Source organism: Terrapene carolina, unplaced genomic scaffold (genome assembly GCF_002925995.2).
Source record: "Terrapene carolina triunguis isolate 2854851 unplaced genomic scaffold, T_m_triunguis-2.0 Scaffold58, whole genome shotgun sequence".
Classification (NCBI taxonomy): Eukaryota; Metazoa; Chordata; order Testudines; family Emydidae; genus Terrapene; species Terrapene triunguis.
Genome location: NW_020664409.1, coordinates 11556571 through 11578340, shown reverse-complemented (window position 1 = coordinate 11578340; position 21770 = coordinate 11556571). Strand labels below are relative to the sequence as shown.

At 41.7% G+C, this 21770-nt stretch overlaps 1 protein-coding gene across 1 annotated transcript; it reads left to right on the top strand.

Annotated features, from left to right (window-relative positions):
• Positions 1 to 3586: 3586 nt before the first annotated feature.
• Positions 3587 to 17978, top strand: CUNH6orf62 (chromosome unknown C6orf62 homolog). Its single transcript, XM_024212704.3, has 5 exons — positions 3587 to 4128; positions 7001 to 7177; positions 7934 to 8059; positions 12000 to 12134; positions 16686 to 17978. Exons 1-5 carry the CDS (start codon positions 4000 to 4002, stop codon positions 16809 to 16811), a joined length of 693 nt encoding a protein of 230 aa, XP_024068472.1. The 5' UTR covers positions 3587 to 3999; the 3' UTR covers positions 16812 to 17978.
• Positions 17979 to 21770: the final 3792 nt, after the last annotated feature.

Sequence of the window (21770 nt, the reverse complement as noted above, 5' to 3'; positions counted from 1 at the left end):
CCGCCCCCCTCCCGAGCGCCGCGCCAGCCCCCGCCCCCCTCCGAGCACTGCACCGCCCGAAGCCCCACCCCCCTGAGCGCCGTGCCGCGGAAACAAAAAAACCCTCCAGCGCTGCCCCTACGAACCAAATAAATAAATAAATAAAAACCCGAGCGCCGCCCTGCCCCAAGCACGTGCTTGGTGGGCTGGTGCCTGGAGCCGGCCCTGAGCGCCACCATACATTGTTTGGATTTTATGGTTAAAGAGTTTCCCATTCTCCCATGTTAGCCCTCTAAAAAGCTTATTTCTGATTCAGTGATTTTGCAAGGGCATTAATACACGTCCTGGCCTTTAACTGCCACATATAGATCCCTGTCCGTTAACATAAAGTCTTTCTACCTTAGTTATGTTGCTCACAGAGTTTAATATAGACAAATGTTACTTCCACACTGTCTGTGCCTACCCAGTCTCATACCCACTGTCCCGACTCTCATGCTGCACTTCAAAATCATTTCAGGGCTGGCACAATAGCATTACGTTGTATTGAGACAAAATAAACACCACAGCACCAGGATGGGTCTTGGCTTCTTACACTGGTGCACCCCTTTGCAGGTGGTAGGGTGACCAGATGAGAGGAAAAAAGAACAGGAGTACTTATGGCACCTTAGAGACTAACAGATTTATTTGATCATAAGCTCTCGTGGGCTACAGCCCACTTCATCGGATGCATGCAGTGGAAAATACAGTAGGAAGATATATATATACACAGAGAACATGAAACAATGGGAAGAAAATATCGGGACATATGGGGGTGGGGGTCGCCGGCACAGCAAAAAACAAAAATGGAGTGCTGTGAAATATCGGGACAAAATGCGTCCCGACCAAACATTGGTCAGGACGCGGGACAAACGCCTAAATATCGGGACAGTCCTATTTTATCAGGACGTCTGGTCACCCTAGCAGATGGTTAGTGGCTATCTACTAGGCTGCTGTCTGTACATTACGTAACAGGGGATCCTTAATTTTGTGCGTTTCTTTCAGTGGTACAAGGGAGGGTGGGTATGGAAGTTACCAACAAAAGTGTTATGTAATTTATGGACAGCCCCTTCCTCCACGCTACCCTGCGCTCTTGGAGCCACAGCCCCGTACTACTGTGTTTCCCCAAAAGTAAGACATCCCCCCGAAAATAAGACCTCCCCAATAATAAGGCCACCCCGGAATATAAGGCCCCGAAGCTCCAGGAAAAATAAGACCTCCCCTGAAAATAAGACCTAGCGCATCTTTGGGAGCAAAAATTAATATAAGACACTGTCTTATTTTCGGGGAAACAGGGTAGGTGTCTCCCGTGGCCTTGGCTGCCAGGATCTCAGCGCCACTGGCTGCAGTTTGCCCTTTAACTCCGTGTACAGCTGCCGGGCCGCCCTGGGCGATGCGCAACGACATGGGGCCGCCTCCCCGCAAGCGGGGCCGCGTGCAGCAGCCCCCCCGCCTGGCTCTCTGCGGGTGGAGGATGCCGCGGCCGCCGTCTGGGCGCGCGGCACTGTGGGGGGGGGCTGCTACCCCTACCCTGGGCCCCAGCGATTGAAGGCGACGCCCGGAGACCCGCCCAGAGCCAAGGGCGGGGCATGGGGCGAGACCGAGACGCCCCGCTCCCCTCCCCCTCGTGTCCCTGTAGGGGGAGGGGCAGCGTGGGTCAGATTGAGCAACTCCATCCGGGTCCCCGAGCGGGAAGCGGCGGCGATGGCTGCGGGTCACGTGCGTCGCTAGAGCCCCGTGACCTGCGCTGAACGGGGGGGATCCGGGTTCCCTACCGTAAAGCGATGCACAACCTTCCCTCCCCCCCCCGCTTTCCCTGTCACGCGCGGGGCATAAGCTGGCCCTTTCCCCCGCCAAAGGCATCACTTGCTTGGCCGCTACGGTGGGCTCCCTGCTGGGTCTTACGGTCACGCTGCACCCCCCGCAGAGATGGGAGATGGTACGTGCCAGCGGAGCGCGCTTGCGCAGTGAGTCCCGGGCGGCGTCTGGTCTCTGAGTCGGGCAGGCGCTGCCATTTTAAGTTGTTTGTTCTCGCTCCGTCCTGTCGCTGCCAGTCGCTCCCGGGCCTCAGAGGCGCCTCCGCTCTCGCCGCCGCCCGAGAGGAAACGCCGGGGCCGCCTGGGCGGTGCGAGGTTTCCCCACGCACCCGCCGCCGGGACCCGACGCCATCGCCTGGTCTTCTCCGTAGGAGCCGCTAGCGCAGGGACCCGGCCTCCTCCTCCCTCCTCCGCCGCCGCTGCCGCCTCCGCCACCATTTCCCCTCCCCCGGCACCGGGGCGCTGAGCTAGACTATGGGGACCACGCTGGGGCTGAGCAGCGGCAGAGCGGGCGGCCCGGTCACCGTGTCCAGTGCAGCAGGGATGGGGGGGCTCGGCGACTTCGTGGCTTTATCTTGACATGGCTCCTCCCCGTGCTGCTAGCAGCGCCGCCGCCTCCACTGCTCCTCCTGCGCCCGCCGGCTGCGGGTAGCGAGCGGGCCTCGGTTTCTGCCTGAGTCTCTCCGTCTCCTGCTTGGGGGGGACTTGGGGGTGTTTTTTTTTGAGAGGGGAGGAAAAAATCGGTGGGTTTCTTTAACCTAGTCCGACGACTTTATTTTGGGTTAAAACCCTTTTAAAAGCCCCAACCCCCTAGAGAAAAAATGGCTGGAGTGAGGCAAAAATAACCTAAAAAGGGTGTTTTTTTGTTTTGGGTTTTTTTTTTGCAAAAAATCTGCCACCAAATTTTCGAAATAAACGGGGGAAAATTGGTAAAAATTTGCACCTCCCTCCCCCCAATCTGTTTTTAAAACAAGCCACCGGCCTCTCCCATGTCTGTAAAGTCGCTACCATGAAGTGAGAGGGGGAACCCCAGGCCACTGAGTCGGTGCCTCGCTGCCCTGGGCACAGGCCGCCCGCCTTCGCCTTGAGTAGGGAGAGGCCCACGGGGAAGTGAAAAGCATCGGCCATGCCTAGCCCCAGCTAAATCGGGCTCCCTGCGGAGCGCAGCAGCAGCGGCAGAGAGAGGAGGATTCCCGGGGGATCAGCAGCCCAGGGAGACTGTGGGGTGTTGGGGAATGTAGGACTCTCACCCTGAGGGGTGGGGAGAGTTGGGACCGGGGTATCAAGTCGTGTTTGAGTCTCTAGGTGAGATAATATTGTCCCTTCACCCACACCCACCCCTCATCTATGGCCATCATGATCCCTCTTCTCCTTGGCAGCGGCAGCCTTAGGGCGACGATGTGCCTGATGATGAGCAGGATGAAGTTAGAAATGACTCCGCTGTTTTTCCTCTTTGCTCTTCTGCAAACCAGCGCCGTGTTGTTTGTAGTTGATGATTTTGTTGTTGGCAGGGAAATCTCGTATCTCCCGGGACGTGCACTCCTCCTCTGCACTCTCTTCTCTGCTCTCCATCAAGTGTAATAATCCTAAAAAAAAAAAAAGGGAAAAAAAAGGGGGAACATAGCAATAGTGGAAACCTGAGAATAATAATCAGCAGAGTCATGAATCTGGCTGGGGTAAAACGCAATTTGTAATTTGTTTTTTATATATATATTTCTTTTTTTTTTTTTTTTTTTTTAACCAATGATAAAATAACCCCACATGGTTTTGGCTTGTGCCAGTTGCTTTTTATTGTACACATAAATCGTGATAAGATTTTTTTTTTTTCCTTTTCATTCTCACCCACTTATTCGTGTGGTTAAACTCTTCACACAAGCATATTTTCTTCAGAATTTTTAGGTTTTGTTTTTTCTTGGTACTGTTGCAGAATCGCTTCTTGTCCAATCATGGTTGGACGATTACATATTTTGTTTCTTGACCCCTCTAATGTGATAGCGTCATAAAATATTACCTGAGGTGCGTTTTTTTGGGTTACATTCGCGTTTTATCTATTCAGTCGTATTAGCGGGGATAAAATGACTTGTTTCTGTTGTACTTGAGTCTTATGAAAAAGTGCCCATAGTTTAGTGACAGTTTCCAAAGGCTTTAGTACCACCTGTGTTACAAAATGGGGGACCCAAACTCCCGGAAGAAACAAGCTCTGAACAGACTTCGAGCTCAGCTTAGAAAGAAAAAAGAATCTTTAGCTGACCAGTTTGATTTCAAGATGTATATTGCCTTTGTATTCAAGGACAAGGTAACTTCATTTTAAAATCTTTTTTGTCTTGTCTGTTACCATAGGACTTCAACTTTTAACTGTTAACAGTTATTCTGCAAAATGATCCAAGGTCAAAAATGAAATTTAAAATCTATTTGTCACCATACTGTCTTAAAGTTTGCCTTTAAGTGACTCTGGCTTTCATTTGTCATGTGCTTGCACAGGCTTGTAACATAGTGGTTGCAAGCTCATCATTGGGACATTCATCCAAATAAATCTTTTCCCAGAGTGGGAGGGAATTAAAAAGTACAGTATGTAACTTGTCTATGAAGCCTAATTTGGGGCCTGAATCAGATGCTAATGTGCTTATGAGAGTCACAGTTGTGACCGAGAATTGGCTGCAACAACTACTGAAGTTATCACCTTTATCAGATTAAAACAGAAGTTGGTTGTGACTTCCTTTTAAAACACCTCTTGAAATGGTACAAATGTGCATGGATATCTGAAGCTGCCGCTGTCATTCTTGAAAACAAGTTTTTATTTGTTTGGCTGCAGTGAACAGAACTTCTGGATGTTGTCATGTTTGTCTGTCCTTGGATAACTCATCTATACCTGCATTTGTATCTTCAGTGTGGGTTCTGTCTAACTGTTGGCAGCTATTTTTTCACTTTAATGTTTGTAAAACTCTTTGGTTCACTTAGAATTAGATTGAATTTCTAGGATAATTCATTAGTATGTCAAACTAGTTTAAATTTAAACTAGGATGAAAACTTTTAACTACTGCAGTATGTGTTTATTCCAGGAATGTGGGAGGAGGCTATATTCCAGAACGTGATGCTAAGAAATTGAGCAGACTTAAGACACGTTTTTTAGGCCTTGTCTACACTAGCACTTATGTCGGCAATACTTTTGGCGCTCGGGTGTGGAAAAACACCCCCCCCCCGCCCGAGCGACATAAGTTTCGCTGGCATAAGTGCTCATGTGCACAGCGCTGTGTTGGTGTGGTGGGAGACGCTCTCTCTCTGGTTCAGCTGGTGTTATGTCGTCAGCATAACAGGGCTACACGAGGGATCTTACAGCAGCACAACTGTATCGATGCTGCTTGTAAGTGTAGACATGGCCTTAATCTGCAGTTACTTTCTGAAAGCTCCTTTCCTGAACTCCTTGAGATGGTGTTGACAAGCCTCTAGCTCTAAATCTAACTCTAACTTCAGTTTTGTGAGAGTGATACTCATCCATGGCAAATAGTATTCAGAGTTTGTCTAGTGATAATGGATTTGCAGGTCTCCCCTGTTCTTCCTGGACAAATTCCATAGGCAATTGCAGCAATCACAGATCTGTGAAAACCAGCCACTAAGGAAGTGAAAATCTAAGTAACTGAGGAAAAATGATTTTTTGGGGGGGGGGGGGTGTCAAACCGTGTTATACCTTTCTCTGCCTTTTCAATGGAGCATAAAATTGTCTCAGCTTTGTCTGCTTGAAAACTAGTGATAATACCAATGTAACTTCCTAGATGTTTTTTGGAAGTGTCCTATGCATGCAAATTTGTTTAGGTGTTCTGAAACCTTGCTTACATCCAAGTAGAGAATTCCAGAGTCCATCTTGCGGTCAGTCCTGGACCTGCACACTAAGACTTAGGGTGTTTGAAAGCTTAATGGGTGTAGGAAAGATTTAGAGTAGCCCAGCCTGGAGCATGCAAAAAAGGGGAAGATAAAATAATGCCTATTACGGAGACTGAGTATGTGCCATATCTCTAATGAGGTGTTCAGAAGAGAAATCAAGAGCCTCAGTGAGTTATAAGAAAGTCCTACAGGCAAACAACCTTTGTTTACAGGTGATGTATGTGCAATGCTGCTTTTTGTTCCTATGACTCGGGTTCTCAAAGGGTGGTCGGGACCCCTCGGGGTCATGAGGTTATTACATGGGGGGGGGGAAGAGGTTGCAAGCTGTCAGCCTCCACCCAAACCCCGCTTTGCATCCAGCACTTATAATGGTGTTAAATATATAAAAATGTTTTTAATTTAAAAGGGGGGCTGCACTCAGAGGCTTGCTAAATGAAAGGGGTCACCAGTACAAAAATTGAGATTTACTGCTATACGTGTTCTCATGAATGGGAGATGCTGATGCAGTTGTTCATAAGTAACTGTCAGTGTGGAAACAATGCAAGAATCAGCTGTGAAAGTGAGTTAGAAAATGAAGTAACTCTTCACTGGTTGACAGTCTGTGATTGCTAGAATTAAGGCTTTTCTACACTGCCACTTGCTTCAGTATAATGTGTTGCTTAGGGTTGTGAATAATCCATACACATGAGCGAGTTAAGTTATACTAAGTCAGTGGGAGAGCTTCTCCTGCGACATAGCTCCTATCCCTCATGGAGGTGGAGTAATTAAGTTGACAGGAGAGCTCTGTCTGGCTTAGACTGCAGACGCACATTGTAGCGCTTCTAGTGTGGACTCACCCTTAAAATTGTTCCCACATTGGATCTGCTTCCCTTCTACTGATAGTGGAGTTCTTTTAGTAGGGGGAAGAGACGCTTAAATTTCCATTTGATGGAAATTGACAACTTTACAGATGTGAAATGCCTTTGATTAACTTGGTTCACCAGCAGAAATCTCTATCTAGAGCTGTTGCCAAGACCACAGCTGTCAAATTTTGACAAAGTTCCAGTCCTATCAATGCTTGTGCATGTGTTTAACTTGAAGCATGTGTGTAAAAAAGCTTTTGTGGGGATTGGGGCCTAATAGAGCTCTTTGACTTATTCTCAGTCTTGAAGAGTTTTACAAATAACTTCTTAAGACTTAAGCAACACTAGCACTGAGGGGAAAACATGCAGGCTTTGAAATGTTATAATCACAAACTGCTTGGAAAAAGGATAGAACTCTAATGTGACTATTGTTTTTTGTTTTTTTAGAAGAAGAAGTCAGCACTTTTTGAAGTGTCTGAAGTGATACCAGTCATGACCAATAATTATGAAGAAAATATCCTGAAAGGTGTGCGGGATTCCAGCTATTCCTTGGAAAGTTCCATAGAGCTTCTACAGAAGGATGTAGTACAGCTTCATGCACCCCGCTACCAGTCTATGCGCAGGGTAAAGTTATTCCTTAAACTTACTAGTTCTTGGCCTGAATTCTGAACAATTGTGAGCTGTTCTTACAAATCCTGGGCCCAATCCTGCATTCCTCCAATCTTTTGTTGAACTAGAATTTTGGGTACATAAAGAATGGTGAATTATGGGTACAGGTTGGGGGCTGAACTGAGATGTGGCACATGTGCTTATCCTGGAATCAGATTTACTTGTGTATTTGTGTAATTATTGAAACTCTCCATTTGTACTTGAATGGGACAGATTATATATTTAGAGATTTGAAAGTACTTCTTCCTGCCAGCCTTGTCCTCTTCTAGTGGGCAAATATTAATCTTCAAAAAGCAGTATTTTTGTGGGATGGCTAAATGTTTGTTCCATTTTTAAATGAATATTGAAATGAATGACACTCAGATAATCCATGAAAAAATTATAATCTTCTTTGAGACTAGAAGTTGCAAAAGGGGGGACTGTTATGTAACACTTACTTTGCAGTAGCATGTAAAAAAGCCAACTAGGTCTCTATGCTAGCTCTTGTGCACACAGAAAATTTCTCCCAGTTTTTGTCCCAAAGCATTTGCTTTCTCAGACTAGACATAACAGGTAAATCAGATAAACTAGTGGGTTAGGATGGAAGAATGTGGAGACAAATTTAAGAATTGTGAACATTGTTACCTTATGTAAAAGTGAATTATATCTGCTCTTGCACTGATCATGCTGTAAGAGTAATTTACAAGTGAACCACTCAACTCCTTCTTGCAGGATGTAATTGGCTGTACCCAGGAGATGGACTTCATTCTTTGGCCTCGGAATGATATTGAGAAGATAGTCTGTCTCCTGTTTTCTCGGTGGAAGGGATCTGATGATGAGCCCTATAGGCCTGTTCAGGTATTTTGTAAATTTAAAAACAAACAAACAAACACACTAACTTATTTGAAATGTTAAGATTTTAATATTTCCTGTGAAATGCCAACTTGTTCCTTAGGCTCTTTGTAGCAGTGTATAGTGAGCTCCTGCCAATTTAATGCTATTACAAACATAATGCAGGAGAAGTCATAGCAGCTAGGTGAATGTGCAAGCAGCTTCAGCTTGCCATAGGATATGGGAAAGGATTTTTAGTTCAAGTATTGTCAAACTACTCCTCTTTGGTCCTGAGCTTGTGCTCATTGAAGTCCATGGTAAAGCTCCTATTGACTTCAGTGATGCAGGATCAGGCCTTTACTTAGCATAAATATATTCTCTTTTGAACTAGAATGATAGTGAGCATGTTGTACATGTTGCTTGTGAAAGTATATTCATTTTCATAACCAATAAATTGGTGTCAAGATACTAGTGATAGCTTATAAATGCTTGAGAATTTATTGGCCACTTCTGTTGTTACAAAGCAGCTAAAATATTGAATGCATACTTTCTTTTGTTACTCATACTAAAAGTCTGCCAATACCACTATTAGAATCTGAAAGATATGCAATTCCAACTTTTGTGAATGTTAGAAGATGCAGAAACTGGAATTAGACATGCCTGTTTTCAGTACAATCCAAACTTGATTACTTCAGCCTTCTTTAGATAATGAAAGTTCCCCTGATAAATGGAGTTGTTAATGTTTGATAAATGGAAGAGGGGAGCGACTAAAGTTTAGATGCTAGTCCTCTTTCATTTCTTGGCTTGAAGTTAATGAGTTATATACATGTTTCACAGCCAGCCTTAGCTTATTACATTCAGATATTGAAAATACTTTATGCTCTCTGCTCCTTGCTATTGCGTAACAGGCAATAAGCAATTCCAAGTGTTGTGCTGCCATCAGTGATGCAAAGGTATTCTAACAAAACAAGATGAAGTTCCTGTTAGACACTGGGTTGAAATGGCACCTTTGTCTAAATTTTTTAATGTATCTGTGTTATGGTTAACACCTACAATGTCTGAGTGAGGGACTACATAATTCCTTGAGTTTACTAACTTGTTTGTCAACACTTTTAAGTGTACAGTCAGCATCACTTCCCCTGTTTGTGTTTCATAAATAAGCTGAGTGAGAACCAAAAGGAAAATTTGATTGTAAAGCTGCAAACTGGAAAGGAAAGCCATCAGAGTACCTGAAACTGCTTGCAACTCCACTTTTTATTTAAGCAGCCAGCTGTCTTAATTTCCGCTACACTTGAAACACCAGAGAGCAAGATTGGTGTTTCCTAACGAAAGGCAAACAAACTTTGCACAGATCTCACTTCAAGCTTCGAGTCAAAGAGTTAAATATATCCTTCTTTCCTATAAAATCTAAATACTCTTAGATTTGGAAAACAGTGATAAGGACTTTACTGTGCAGCATACATGATAGCCACTAGTTTTCTGCAAAAATAAGTTGTTTTTTTTTTTTTTTTTTTCTTTTTTTTTTTAGAATTCTACTCAATATATTCTTAAAACTGAATGCATCTGCAACTAAGGGCTTGGCTACACTTGCGAGTTAACAGTGCAATAAAGGAGCCCCGGGCGCACTAGCTCACTACCTGTCCACACTGTCAAGGCATGTAGAGCGCTCTGACTCTGCAGCTACAGCGCTGCTGGTACTCCACCTCAGCGAGTGGAATAACGTTTGCTGCGCCTCCGCTGGAGTGCCATGGCGCCAGTGTGAACAAGGTGTTGCATTACTGCGCTCTGATTGACCTCCGGAAACGTCCCATAATCTCCTTAAGTCAAGTGGCCACTCTTCCTTGTCATTGTTTTGAACTCGCTGTGGGAATGCGGATATGCCCTTTCAAAGCTCAGTTTTTGACAGCTGGCTGCTTATCTGCTCCAGGACAAAGAAATGCTGCTTGCTTTGAGTGAGTGAGAGAGAGGCGGGGGTGGGGTGGGGAGGGAGATCTGCTGCTGTCTGAATTTACAAGACAGCATGCGGACACACTCTCAGCATCCAAAAACCCACTCTCTCTTCCTCCACATACACACAACACACTCCCTGTCACACTCCTCCCCTTCCCCCGCATTTGAAAAGCACGTTGCAGCCACTTGCATGCTGGGATTGCTACCACGATGCACTGCTCTTTGTGGCTTTGGAAGAGCTGCTAATGTGGTCACGCCAGTGCGCTTCCAGCTGAGTGTGTAAACACTTGGCAGCATTTTCCCTGCTGCGGTCTCCAAAGGTTGGTTTAACTCCCAGCGCTCTACAACTGCAAGTGTAGCCATGCCCTAAAAGTGAACTGCCGAGAAAAGTGCTTGTGCCCTGTAATGCTGCTTAACAATGTGTAAATTGTCTAAAGTCTAAGCTTCTATTTTACTTGACAAATACCATGACATTTCATGCTAGTGAGGGATGTGCCCCATGAAGACTTTGATCCAGTTTTTAACTGGCCCACTCACAATGAGTAGAATCATAAGTTGTTGCTTTCCTAGCTCTTGGTTGAAGGGGAGATGTTGAATATATTTCTTGACATCTCCCAGATGTCTATAAAATTTTTCTGTTTCAGCAGAATACTCAAACATCCCCGTCTTCCTCAATTGAGGGTTGGGAAAGTTGCTCAGGTGTCAAATTATCCAAGTCACTACCGTGCAAGTTTTTCACCTACAGCAAACCAAAAAAACCCAAGGAGGGCAAGGACTTAATTTAACTTTTTTTAACATATATTGTAGAGCAGACAACTTCTTCCAAGGCTTGCCAATGCTAAGTGACCCTTTGCTATGCAAGTCACCTTCAAAAGGGTGCTGGCATGGTTTGTTTTTTGTTTTTTAAACTACTTGGGATATGTGTGGTGTGTGGTTTTTTTTTTTTTTAACCACTTAGATTTTGTTACACTTTATAAAACTTCTAGGGATCTATTAGAACTTAAATTAATTTTTGAATGCATCCTAAATGCACAAATAGTGCTAGTGCATGAGAACCAGAAAGTGAAGTACTGTAAGCACTATTTTTCTTGTCTAAGCTGAGTAAATGCAAAAAAAAAAAAAAAAATGGCTTTGAGAATGTAACTACTAAAGTAGCAGTTTTAGTAGTTCAGGGTGTAAAAAGAAATTCGTTTTTGTTAAAATGTTTCTTAATCTGACAGCCTCTAAAGCAATGCTAATGTGTCTTTTGCATTTGTAAATAGTTCTTCCATTCTTGATGTAATTTGATGCCCTTGAAATTGGTAATTTTTATCCATACTCTCTTACTAGCTACACGCTGCAAAAAGTCTAACTCTTAAGGTCTGGTCTAAGCAGACTTGCACCACTTTAGCTATATGTACATGTTTAAACTGATATAACTAAATGGGTGCAAGTTTGCTCAGATAAAGTCTAAGAGTTAAGGAGCAACACTCATCAAGCAAGATAATTAATCCATTTGGAGTTCTTACAAGGACACAGTTAATTTGAAAGTCAATTTCAAACCGATATTTTTAGGTACTACACACTTGGCCTACAGTTGCATTGTCATTTTTTATCAATTGAACTTCAACTTTTTAAAATATTTTTCTCTCTTCTCCTCCCTTCATAATTGACACCCATACTTCAGGAAAAACTGACAATACTCTGAAGTGCTGTAAGGTGTGCAAAATAAATAAACCTAGAGCTTTTTTTTTCTTTGTTATAATAATGCAGCTTGCTCATGTGCCTCTGCACTGCTTATGTCTCTGTCCAGTAGCAGAATTAAATGTACATCTCTGGTCATGTTCTCCACTGTTAAAAACCTAATGGGTAGCAGTAAAACTGATCATAGTGTCTCTTCCCCCAAGCTTAAATCTGAGCAATAGAGAGGGATCAGCTCTGGATTTTATGAGTCTGACCCTACTCAGATCAAACACAGAATGTTAGTAATTTAATGTGGTAAGCTTTGTTTGTAAACACTGTCTTTATTCCTGTACAGGCCAGGTTTGAATTTCATCATGGTGACTATGAAAAACAGTTTCTGCATGTTCTGAGCCGAAAGGACAAGACTGGAATTGTTATCAACAATCCTAACCAGTCAGTGTTTCTCTTCATTGACAGACAGCACTTGCAGGTAAGCTTGTCCTCTTCACACTTTTCAGAGCATAGTTTTAAGGACCTGGAATATTAAGTCTTGGCTTATGAGACAACACTTTATCCTTTTGTAAGCACATGAAAGGAGAATAATTGTCCAAGGGTTTATAAGTGATCTAGTTGTAAGTATTTAATTTAAGTTTACATGAACAAAATTGCCATGGTCGTATGCTTGCTATTAAGTGGTGTTACAACAAACCACCATTCTGAAGACTTAAAGATGCAACAACTGGATGTAAGCAAAAAATGTTGCCAAATAAGATTGATTCAGGGCCTTTTTGTTCTGGAATCTATTGGAAATAACTGCTAAAACAGATTCCTTATATTTTGAAAAGTCAAAGCAATTTTGGCTTAATCCTTTTTGTAGTTTCATTAAGTAACTCAACTCACAACTTACAGTTGGAATGAAGAATTATTGGAAGAACAGTTCAGTGGTTTCATAACACTTTCATCTTCTAAACATTGCAGGTCTTGTCGAAGACTTAATTCTTATACATACAAAATGGTCATTGTCAAAAATCCCTCCTACTCAGGTTAATGATCAATCAGAGGCCTATTTAGAGCCCTGACATGTTTCTCATATCAAACTACAGAAACATCTCCATTAGACAGGAATAGTATCCTAAATAGCATCCTCTTTCAAAACATCTAACTATTTTCAAGGCGCTCAATTGCCTGAACTCCTAGAATCATAGAACTGGAAAGGACCTCAGTCTTCTAGTCCACTCCCCTGCACTCAAGACAGGACTAAGTATTATCTAGACCAGTGGTTCTCAACACATAGGCTGCGTGCAGCCCAGTCATCAAATAACTGCAGCCCATGTGAAATCCTTGGGGCATACAAGTAGTATATTTTGTGTGGATGTGGCCCACCTAACACAGAACTGCATATACGGTACACAGTGGTAAATAGGTTGAGAACCACTGATCTAGACCATCCCTGACAGGTGTTTGTCTAACCTGCTCTTAAAAATCTCCAATTATGGAGCAGTTTAAAGAAGTTTTACCTAATGTCCAACCTAAACTGCCCTTGCTGCAATTTAAGCCCATTGCTTCTTGTCCTATCCTCTGAGGTTAAGGAGAACAATTTTTCTCCCTCCTCGTCCTTGTAACAACTCTTGTATACTTGAAAACTCATGTCCCCCATCAGTCTTCTCTTCTCCAGACTAAACAAACCCAATTTTTTTTCAATCTTTCCTTATGGGTCATGTTTTCTAGACCTTTAATCATTTTTGTTGCTCTTTGGACTCTCTCCAGTTTGTCGACATCTTTCCTGAAATGTGACACCCAGAACTTGACACAGTTCTCCAGTTGAGGCCTAATCAGTGTGGAGTAGAGCAGAAGAATTATTTTTTGTCTTGCTTACAACACCCCTGCTAATGCGCCAAAAAAAAAAAAAAGAAATCTATTTCTGGGATGTAACATATTTAGCTTATGATCCACTATGACCCATTTCACAGTACTCCTAGGTAGTCATTTCACATTTTGTATGTGTGCAACTGGTTGTTCCTTCCTAAGTGGAGTACTCTGCATTTGTCCTTACTGAAGAGACTCAGTGTACATATAAGATAGACTAAAGCTCTGGCGTGAGAGCCATGGTTGACAACTTTTGCTCCTGTGGCACAGTGGAACACTGTCTCTACAATAAGGGTAAAGCTAGGTTGTTTAGGAGACTGACATTTGTCTGGAGCTGGCCCAAGACTGGAATGAGCTCTTTAAGGACCATTACAAACCTCACCACCTTAAGTAGCTTGAACTTGGAGAAGTTCTTTGACCTTGCTTTCTCTAGTATACACATGTATTTGAAAATTGCTGCGCATGCTTGTCCCCCTGAGGAGAAGATGAGAGAACAAACATATGACATGTTAGTCATGCTGCACTGGAAGGCTCTCAGGTTCTTATACCATGCTCACTAGTATCTATGTAGAACAGAATCTGTCTTCCATTGCAACAGCCCCCATTCTTGCAGGTTTTAAAACTGATCATTTTGTCCAAAAGTTAGGTAATGAGCTTTTTAACAATTTTTTTGAACAGCAACAATTAAAAGTAGGATTACTATTGCTGGAGGAGGACAATACCTTCCACAATTAGTTATCTGTTAGCTACAGACTGAAGAAATTGCTAAATCAAACTAATCACTAAGTTTATATTTTGCCGTTTATGTTAACTTACCTAGAAGCAAGAGTTAGTGTTAACAAATGGTTGCCATCACAGAATATTGAGACTGTTTTGAGATCAAGTTTTTTCATACCACTTGTGAGAGTAGATGTCAGGACTTTATATAAACAGGCAGGGCTTTGGAGCTGTGCTCCAGCTCCAGGCAAAAACCTACTGCTCCGGGCTCTGCTCCAAAGCCCTGTAAACAGGGACAACAAGCTTTGTGGAAACTTAAGTCTTTGCTCACTCAGCTCCTCCTTTAGCAGACCCCTTTTTCAGACCAATCCCTTGCTCTAAACCATTATGTAAAACCTCATGGAAAAGGAAGCCAGTGACTGTCTGTCTGATTTCCATATACAGTAGCTAGCACAAAACAGCTAATACAGGTTGCCTCTTCTCTTTCATAAGACTACGATGCTGGACTTGGAAGAGTCTCTAGTTTGTCTGAGAAGTAAAATTTCCGTGTGTGTGTGTGTGTGTATCTAGTAGTCTAACCTAATTTGTCTCCATTTCCAACTAATCTAGAGGAGTTTTCACTAAGTTTTCTTCCTTTGCTCACCACAACCTCTTTGATGCAGAATTTCAAGGAAGGGAAGAGTTGCCACCCACCCTTCTCTTGGCATCTTTAGCTTTCCAGGCCCTTTCAGGTTTAAGATACCTGGTGTAAGAAAATAATCTAACTAGTCATTGACTCACCAGAAGCTTTGCTCAGACCACTGCTTTGCATATGCCCTGCTCAGAAAACAGTAAGGCAAACCCTTTAAATTAGGGCTTCCACAATGATATAACCTATCCCAGTTTCTTCCACCAATAGTTGTAGGATTGCTGTGATCTGTAACTGCCTTCTTGACTACTAAATCTCTTTTGCCTTTCTTAATGGTATTTCCCTTGCCATCCCAAATATTGTCTTTGGTCAACACAGCGGTGAAGTTGAGGAGGAAAGCGGAGTGTTTCTTGTGTATAGGGGGAGAGATCCCAGCCCAATCTTCCAGTGTTCCAGGAGGCTACTGGTGACGTGCAAATCCCTAATATTGTTCCCATTTCCCTACAGCAGAAACCATACGTGGAACTTTGAAAATCGATATCAACTTAGAAATGTATTACATTTAAATGACTAATGCTTGAAACAGTTTTTTTTTTTTTTTTTTTAAACTGATCAAACTGGCATAACCATGGCAGAAAAAAAATCCATTGGGTGGCTGCTGCAATAACCTCAAGTTGGGCTGACAATTCAGGATCCAAAGACTTCTAACTTAACTGTAACTCTCATTTGTTCAAATATCAAAAGAGGGTTACCTTTCTAAACTCACTTGTAAAACCCCTGCTGTTCCAAATGTAACTTCTTTTCAGAAGTCCCTTGAAATCCTTGAGTTTACCTCAGTGTTTCCTAAATAAATACTTATAAATGTTTGGGTTAATTTAAAACAACTAAAGAAAGCTGGTAATTCTGGACAAACTCTTCATGCTTTGGACTAGAATCGCAATGCATGACCACATGAGCCACAAAAACCCCAAAAGGTTGCAGAAGCCTACCTCTATACCACATCTTACCACCACCTTCTCCCACCCTTAATTTAGAACAACTTTGTGTAAATGAGGCAAACTCAGCAATCTTGGGGTTGAAAACAGCATCTTATTTTAATAGCTTGTTAACTGCAACTGACAGAACAGGAAGCAAGTACAGTATCTATTTGAAACTATTGGAGGAAATTGGTGAACTCTAATTATCCAAACTGTTTTCTGGCTAGGAAACACTGTAGCTACCACCTTTAGTCTCAAAATGCCAAGTGATCTTCAGCAGATCCTGACTACTCATAGTCATGGGGAGCTCAAACAGTGTACCTTAATATTGGGGTATTGATTTGGTACTGAAGCAGAGAATAGTGCTGCCTCTCTATTCTGCATGCTGACCATGACCAGATTATATTCAATTTAGTTTAGTTTGAGAGCTGAGATCTCAGCCTGAGATGATGTGGCTGTGTAGCTTCCCCATGTAGAGCTGAATAACTTATTTTTGTATGAAAATATATTCTGGAGAATCTCTTAATTGTTATATAGCTAATGTTAAATCTTCACTCAAGAAGTCTAATTTGGTAGCCCCTCTTACAAAGACACTATACTACTTGTCAGATTCCACTCATGGTTGTAAAAACTTGTTAAATAGTTTGACATTGTCCAATATTTTGCTCAGACTGCATACACAGAAGAGGTTGAAGCAGAGTGGTTATAAGAATCTCTCATTTATTTGTTGGGATTGTTTTGAGTGGCGAAGTGTAAATAGTAAACCTGTGCAAATGTAACTTTTTTGTTTGACTACATGTTAAGTCTGAACAAACTAAATGCTTTTTTTTTCTTTTTTCCTTTTCCCCCCCAGACTCCAAAAAACAAAGCTACAATCTTCAAGTTATGCAGCATCTGCCTGTACCTGCCACAGGAACAGCTCACCCACTGGGCGGTTGGTACCATAGAGGATCACCTCCGTCCTTATATGCCAGAGTAGGGTACTGGCCAGCAAAATGGGGAAGATCACAGAATGCAGCAGTGAATTCTCACTTTCCTCACCACTTCATTCTTTCAGAATTTAGAAGAAAATGGACTCATGTTCAGAACACTATACATTGTGAAACTTTATCATCCTGGATTATTTTTTAATCATTTGTATCAGAACTTTACAATTTTTTTAAATGTTTTCTGCATGGACCTTGTGAAAGAGAGGATGCTCTGCATATTTTTGCATTGTGTCAGCATCTTACTAAAATGTGAAATGAAAGGACTGTTGTACACTGAAACAAATGTATCTGAAAGCACAAGGTGATCATTTGTGGTGGTGTTCCCATTTGTGCTGATCATGCCCCCTAACATCTAATGTTAGTCATCAGTATTTGGAGGGTGAGAAGTGAATGTAACGGGTATAAAAGCCTTATAGCTTTGCTGTTAATGATTGTATCAGAGAGCACTATCCGATTCATTCTAATGAACAGAAAAGTGGCTGTTACAATAGAAATGTAAATGTGGGGAAAGAATTCTTATAAGGAAAAAAGCATCTCATTCAGTGTAGGCATTTCTTGCCTTTTTTTATTTTGCTGGGCCATGTTTAAGTTTACTGGCACTTTCACTTTTGGATCTTTCCCCAAGTTGCTGTATAACTGTATAAAAAAGTATTCTGTTGAGTTGGATACATTTATACAGATTATGAGGCAGACCTGGAGTCTGAAGTAGTTAAAGCAGCTAAAAGTAAAATAGTAGCTGCAGAAACCATGTTCTTGGTAGAGGATTATTTTTTCTTGAGAGTTGAGACTTGTAAACTTGCTGGCGAACTGCAGGAAAATACTGGTTTCTAAAACATTTCTTATGGAAAACCCATTGAGGGTTTTTGAAATAGACGTTATAAAGCAGTTGTGAACTTCACTGTAAAATAGTGTTTGGAGTGTCAAAAGTTGGTTCTGGCAGAACATTTTAAGACTGTGCAATGAAATAAGGAAGACTACTGTATAGTTTTGATGACACAGAAGGCTTTGCTTAAGGGTTGAGTACTTTACTGGAGTAAATCTGTATAAGCCTGCTCCCTTTGGGTAAAACTAGTGCTTACCTGTTTAAATTTGTATTTAGCTTTTGTTTGGAATTGGAAAAATTGGAAATTAAATAAATTAGGTGAAAGATGACAATTTTATGCAAAGCTCATGAGTTTAATTACTTAGCTCATACTATTTTCTTACAATATGTCATCCACAAATATTTCAGACTTAAAGCTTGTAGAACAGTCTAAGCATTGCCACTAATTTTCACTAGTGAGACTAAGACATGTTCTCAGCATCTGATATGGTTATGGTAATATCAGTCTGGCATTTAAAAATATAGTGATGTGACAACATTAATATTAAACTAGCGACCAAAAGCAGCTGAATTCACTTAAGGGCATGCTGGTGTGCCAGAAGCACTGTGAATTCTACTTATTTTTCTTCCCCCTTTCCCCCCCCCCCCCTTTGTCCTGGCAAGTCCCTCAAAAGGGAAGGGCTGTTAAAGTGAAATTACATAATTTCAATTTATTAAGAAAACATAGCTTCCTCTTTTCCCTACTTCTGTTTTAGGGCCTGATCCTGAAAAATGCTGCTAGGCATTTGGGAATGCTTGAAAATTGGCATTACTGTCAGTAGTGCTGGTAGGATCAGTTCCTAACTGGTAACTGTTTTTTTCAGTGACCTGTGAGACAAATAGCAATACCAGACTACAGCTTGGTGAAACTTCGGTTCCACTTGTCTTAACAGCCTTGTTTGAATACTGTAACCTACTAATGAGCTGTTCAAGGTTGCTCATGTGTTGTCTTGGGCAATGCATCTTGGGTGGAAATTAGTGTTTCACTCTGTCCTTGATCAAACTAATTATAGGGTGTGGCATTGGCCATCTCAGTTGAGATTCTGGTCACTGACAAGCAAATGACTCAAAGGATAAGAGTTAGGGAATTGGTGTTTCTAATTATAGAATCTTTTAACAGTCATAAAAGAAAATCAAGATACTAGTTAATGAGGACCTCTCCAGGTTTATCCAGTGGCCAGATCCTTCATCTTAATTTAAAATTCTGTTACAGAAAGTAATCTGTACTCAATTATATTGCTGCTGTCTTATGGATTTGTATGGGAATCTTAGATATATAGGTATCAGACCTACATTATGTGGCAGAGACCTCAATTTAAACAGTAGTATACTCTGAAAACACTTCCCATTCCAAGCTATACGTTATTTCTTACACTCTTTTTGATAAATTAAATCTATTATATATCACTACCAAACTTTAAACTTTCTGACAAGTAACACAACTGTAGAAGTTTGTCAGGAAAGGAGAAAGGGAAACCGGTTTTAATAGGTGGGTTGGGATGTCATTGGAGCCTTGACTCCCAGGGAAGGTGTTAGTCTGGCTCCCCCCCCCCCCACAGTATTTACGAAACTTAAATCTCTTGCTCTGAGAAGGGGACTCACCATCTTTCCTCTCCTCTTGGGAAGGGCACAAGAGACCTCGCATTTTGGAAGGATGTTGAATTTCTCACATTGACAAAATGAGGCAGAGTATCTCCAACTATGGAGAACACTGAATATTCTGGTGTTAAAGTTCCCACCCTATGAGAGCAGTTCATGTCATTGAGCTGTTATTTTTAGGTCATCTTTGGGATCGTATCCTGCTAGAGGTGTGTGAGCTGATACAATCTTCACAACTCTAAAGGCTAGGGTTCATTTTATTAAATCTTTTATGAAGCATAATTGTGCTAACTTAAGTATGTGTAACAGCTCTGCATAAACACTCAAAACATACCTTTTGAAAAGGTTGAGCTGTTTATTTAATATTCTTTGACACATGTACACCTCCCTTCTATGTCCTTAAACAGTCTAACAGGAAAAATAAGAAATTCTGTGAGGCTGTTCTCACTACCCATGTTGTAGCAAGAGTCCTACTTGATTCTTGGTAGGAGAGTTCTCTTGTGGCTCTTAAGTCTGAATGTGATAGGAATTGAAACCTGGGCAGGGATTTGGGTACAACAGAGCAGACGGGTTAGAAGTATCTGTGGTTGGTCCAAGTTTTCCATGTATCTTGGCAGTAGAAAAGGATGCTTGCAGAAGAGGATGCTTACCTACCAACTATGGAATATATGAATGTATGGGGCAAGCACTTTATAATCCTCTTAAGCTTCAAAATGCCAAATCTCCCCTCCTAACCTACTCAGTAGCATAGCTTTTTGTCCAGATGAAGAAACCGGTAAGTAGTTACTGTGGCATACCAGATAACATGAGGAAATGGTTGCATTTAGGGTGTGAGAGAAGAGTGGGTCTGAGAAGGGTCTGGAGCCAGGAGCTTACTGAAGGTTGAACTAGGTTTTTACATCTTATCCACCTACTGAATAACTGATACTTTATTCCTCCATTATACTTTAAATAAAATCCCTTCCCCAGATCTTTACTAGATTACACTTAAATTGCTACAATAAATGATGCATCATAGGTCAAGCAGCTGTAACACATTTACATAACATAACACTTGTTATTAAGCCCATGCTTCCAAATGTTCATAATACTAAATTAACTAGTGTGGCTGAAATTTTACATGCCTCAGCTTGATTTATTGAGCAGAAAGTTTTTAATCCTGTTAACAAGGCTAATGAAAAGTAGAAAGTTTTGCTAATTTTAACTTTTCAGACTTTTTTAAACAGCTCTGGTAGTTCTGTGGTGTAAAGTAACACTATGAAATTAAGCAAGATGATAGTGCTGGGAACAGGGACGGGCCTTTGGCTAGCCTTGTGAAAGTCCAGTCCTAGATTTGGTAGTTAACAAACCACAGAAATTTCTACTTGCATAGAGAGCTTATTGGATGCTCCTTCATTTTCTGAAAGTTTCAATTACACCACCCATGTTCCAAAGCAATTACATAGAGATGAAATCTTCATATGTGGGGTGGGGGGGGGGGGGAGATGCAAAATGGAAATACTGGATTGGGAAGATGATTGAGTTCTTCTGTAGTACTAGTGCCTGGTATTAATTGTGTGCACTTCACAACCATTATTACTGAGCAAGGCCTTGTATGCTTACACAGTTCTCTAATATGGCAGATGCAAGTGTTATTTACAGTCAAGTTGCCTCAAACAATGTCATCTCCATATGCTTGAGTATGTTGTCTGCAAAAATGGGGCTATTGCTGCATATGTAACTTATTGGTTCAGTGCATTACACAGTATAGTACACCAGCTAGTGGAGTTACTCCTTCAGCTCAAATAGTCTAGATCTGTGCTGTGGATCTGAAAACCCTGGGTGTGAATCCCACTGATGAACAATGCAGAGGATAATCTGAGTTCACTGGATACCATTTTTGCACCCTCAAGGATCCTGTGGGAAAGAGTATGATTATGCAATGAAAGGCAGTGTCCTAATGCATATATAAAATGGGAGTAAATTAAGATTGTGTTCATAATATTTTAGTATTTTACTTTGAAATTAACGTTCTTTTGAAATGTTATCTTTTGAGGATTTTTTATAGTTATGTATATGGAAAAAGTCCATGTGTCTTGTGCATCAAAGTAAGTGTGGGAATATGTAAGGTTAATTTTCATATACACACATTTTTAACCAAATGTGCAAACTGTATAGATTAATTATTCCTCTATTTTTAATTGGGTCTAGAATTAAGGGAAGATATCATTCATCCGCAGCTTCCTGTAAGGATTAGGGTTTTTCCTTTCCAAAAACCATTTCTGGCCTTAAGGCAGCAAGGGCCACTTTTTTGTTGCAGCAGGCTTCTCACTGCCTCTCTGTGCTGGTTCCACCCTCCCCTGCATTGAAAACTACAGACCTTAAGAATGCAGAGGAGTTGAGAATTATAAGAGACTTCTTTGAGATGTAAAGACTTGGAGGGGGGGGTGAAGGGTTGCTGGGAATAGTAGTTTTAGTGGAAATTCCAAGTTCTGAAGCCCTGCTTGCC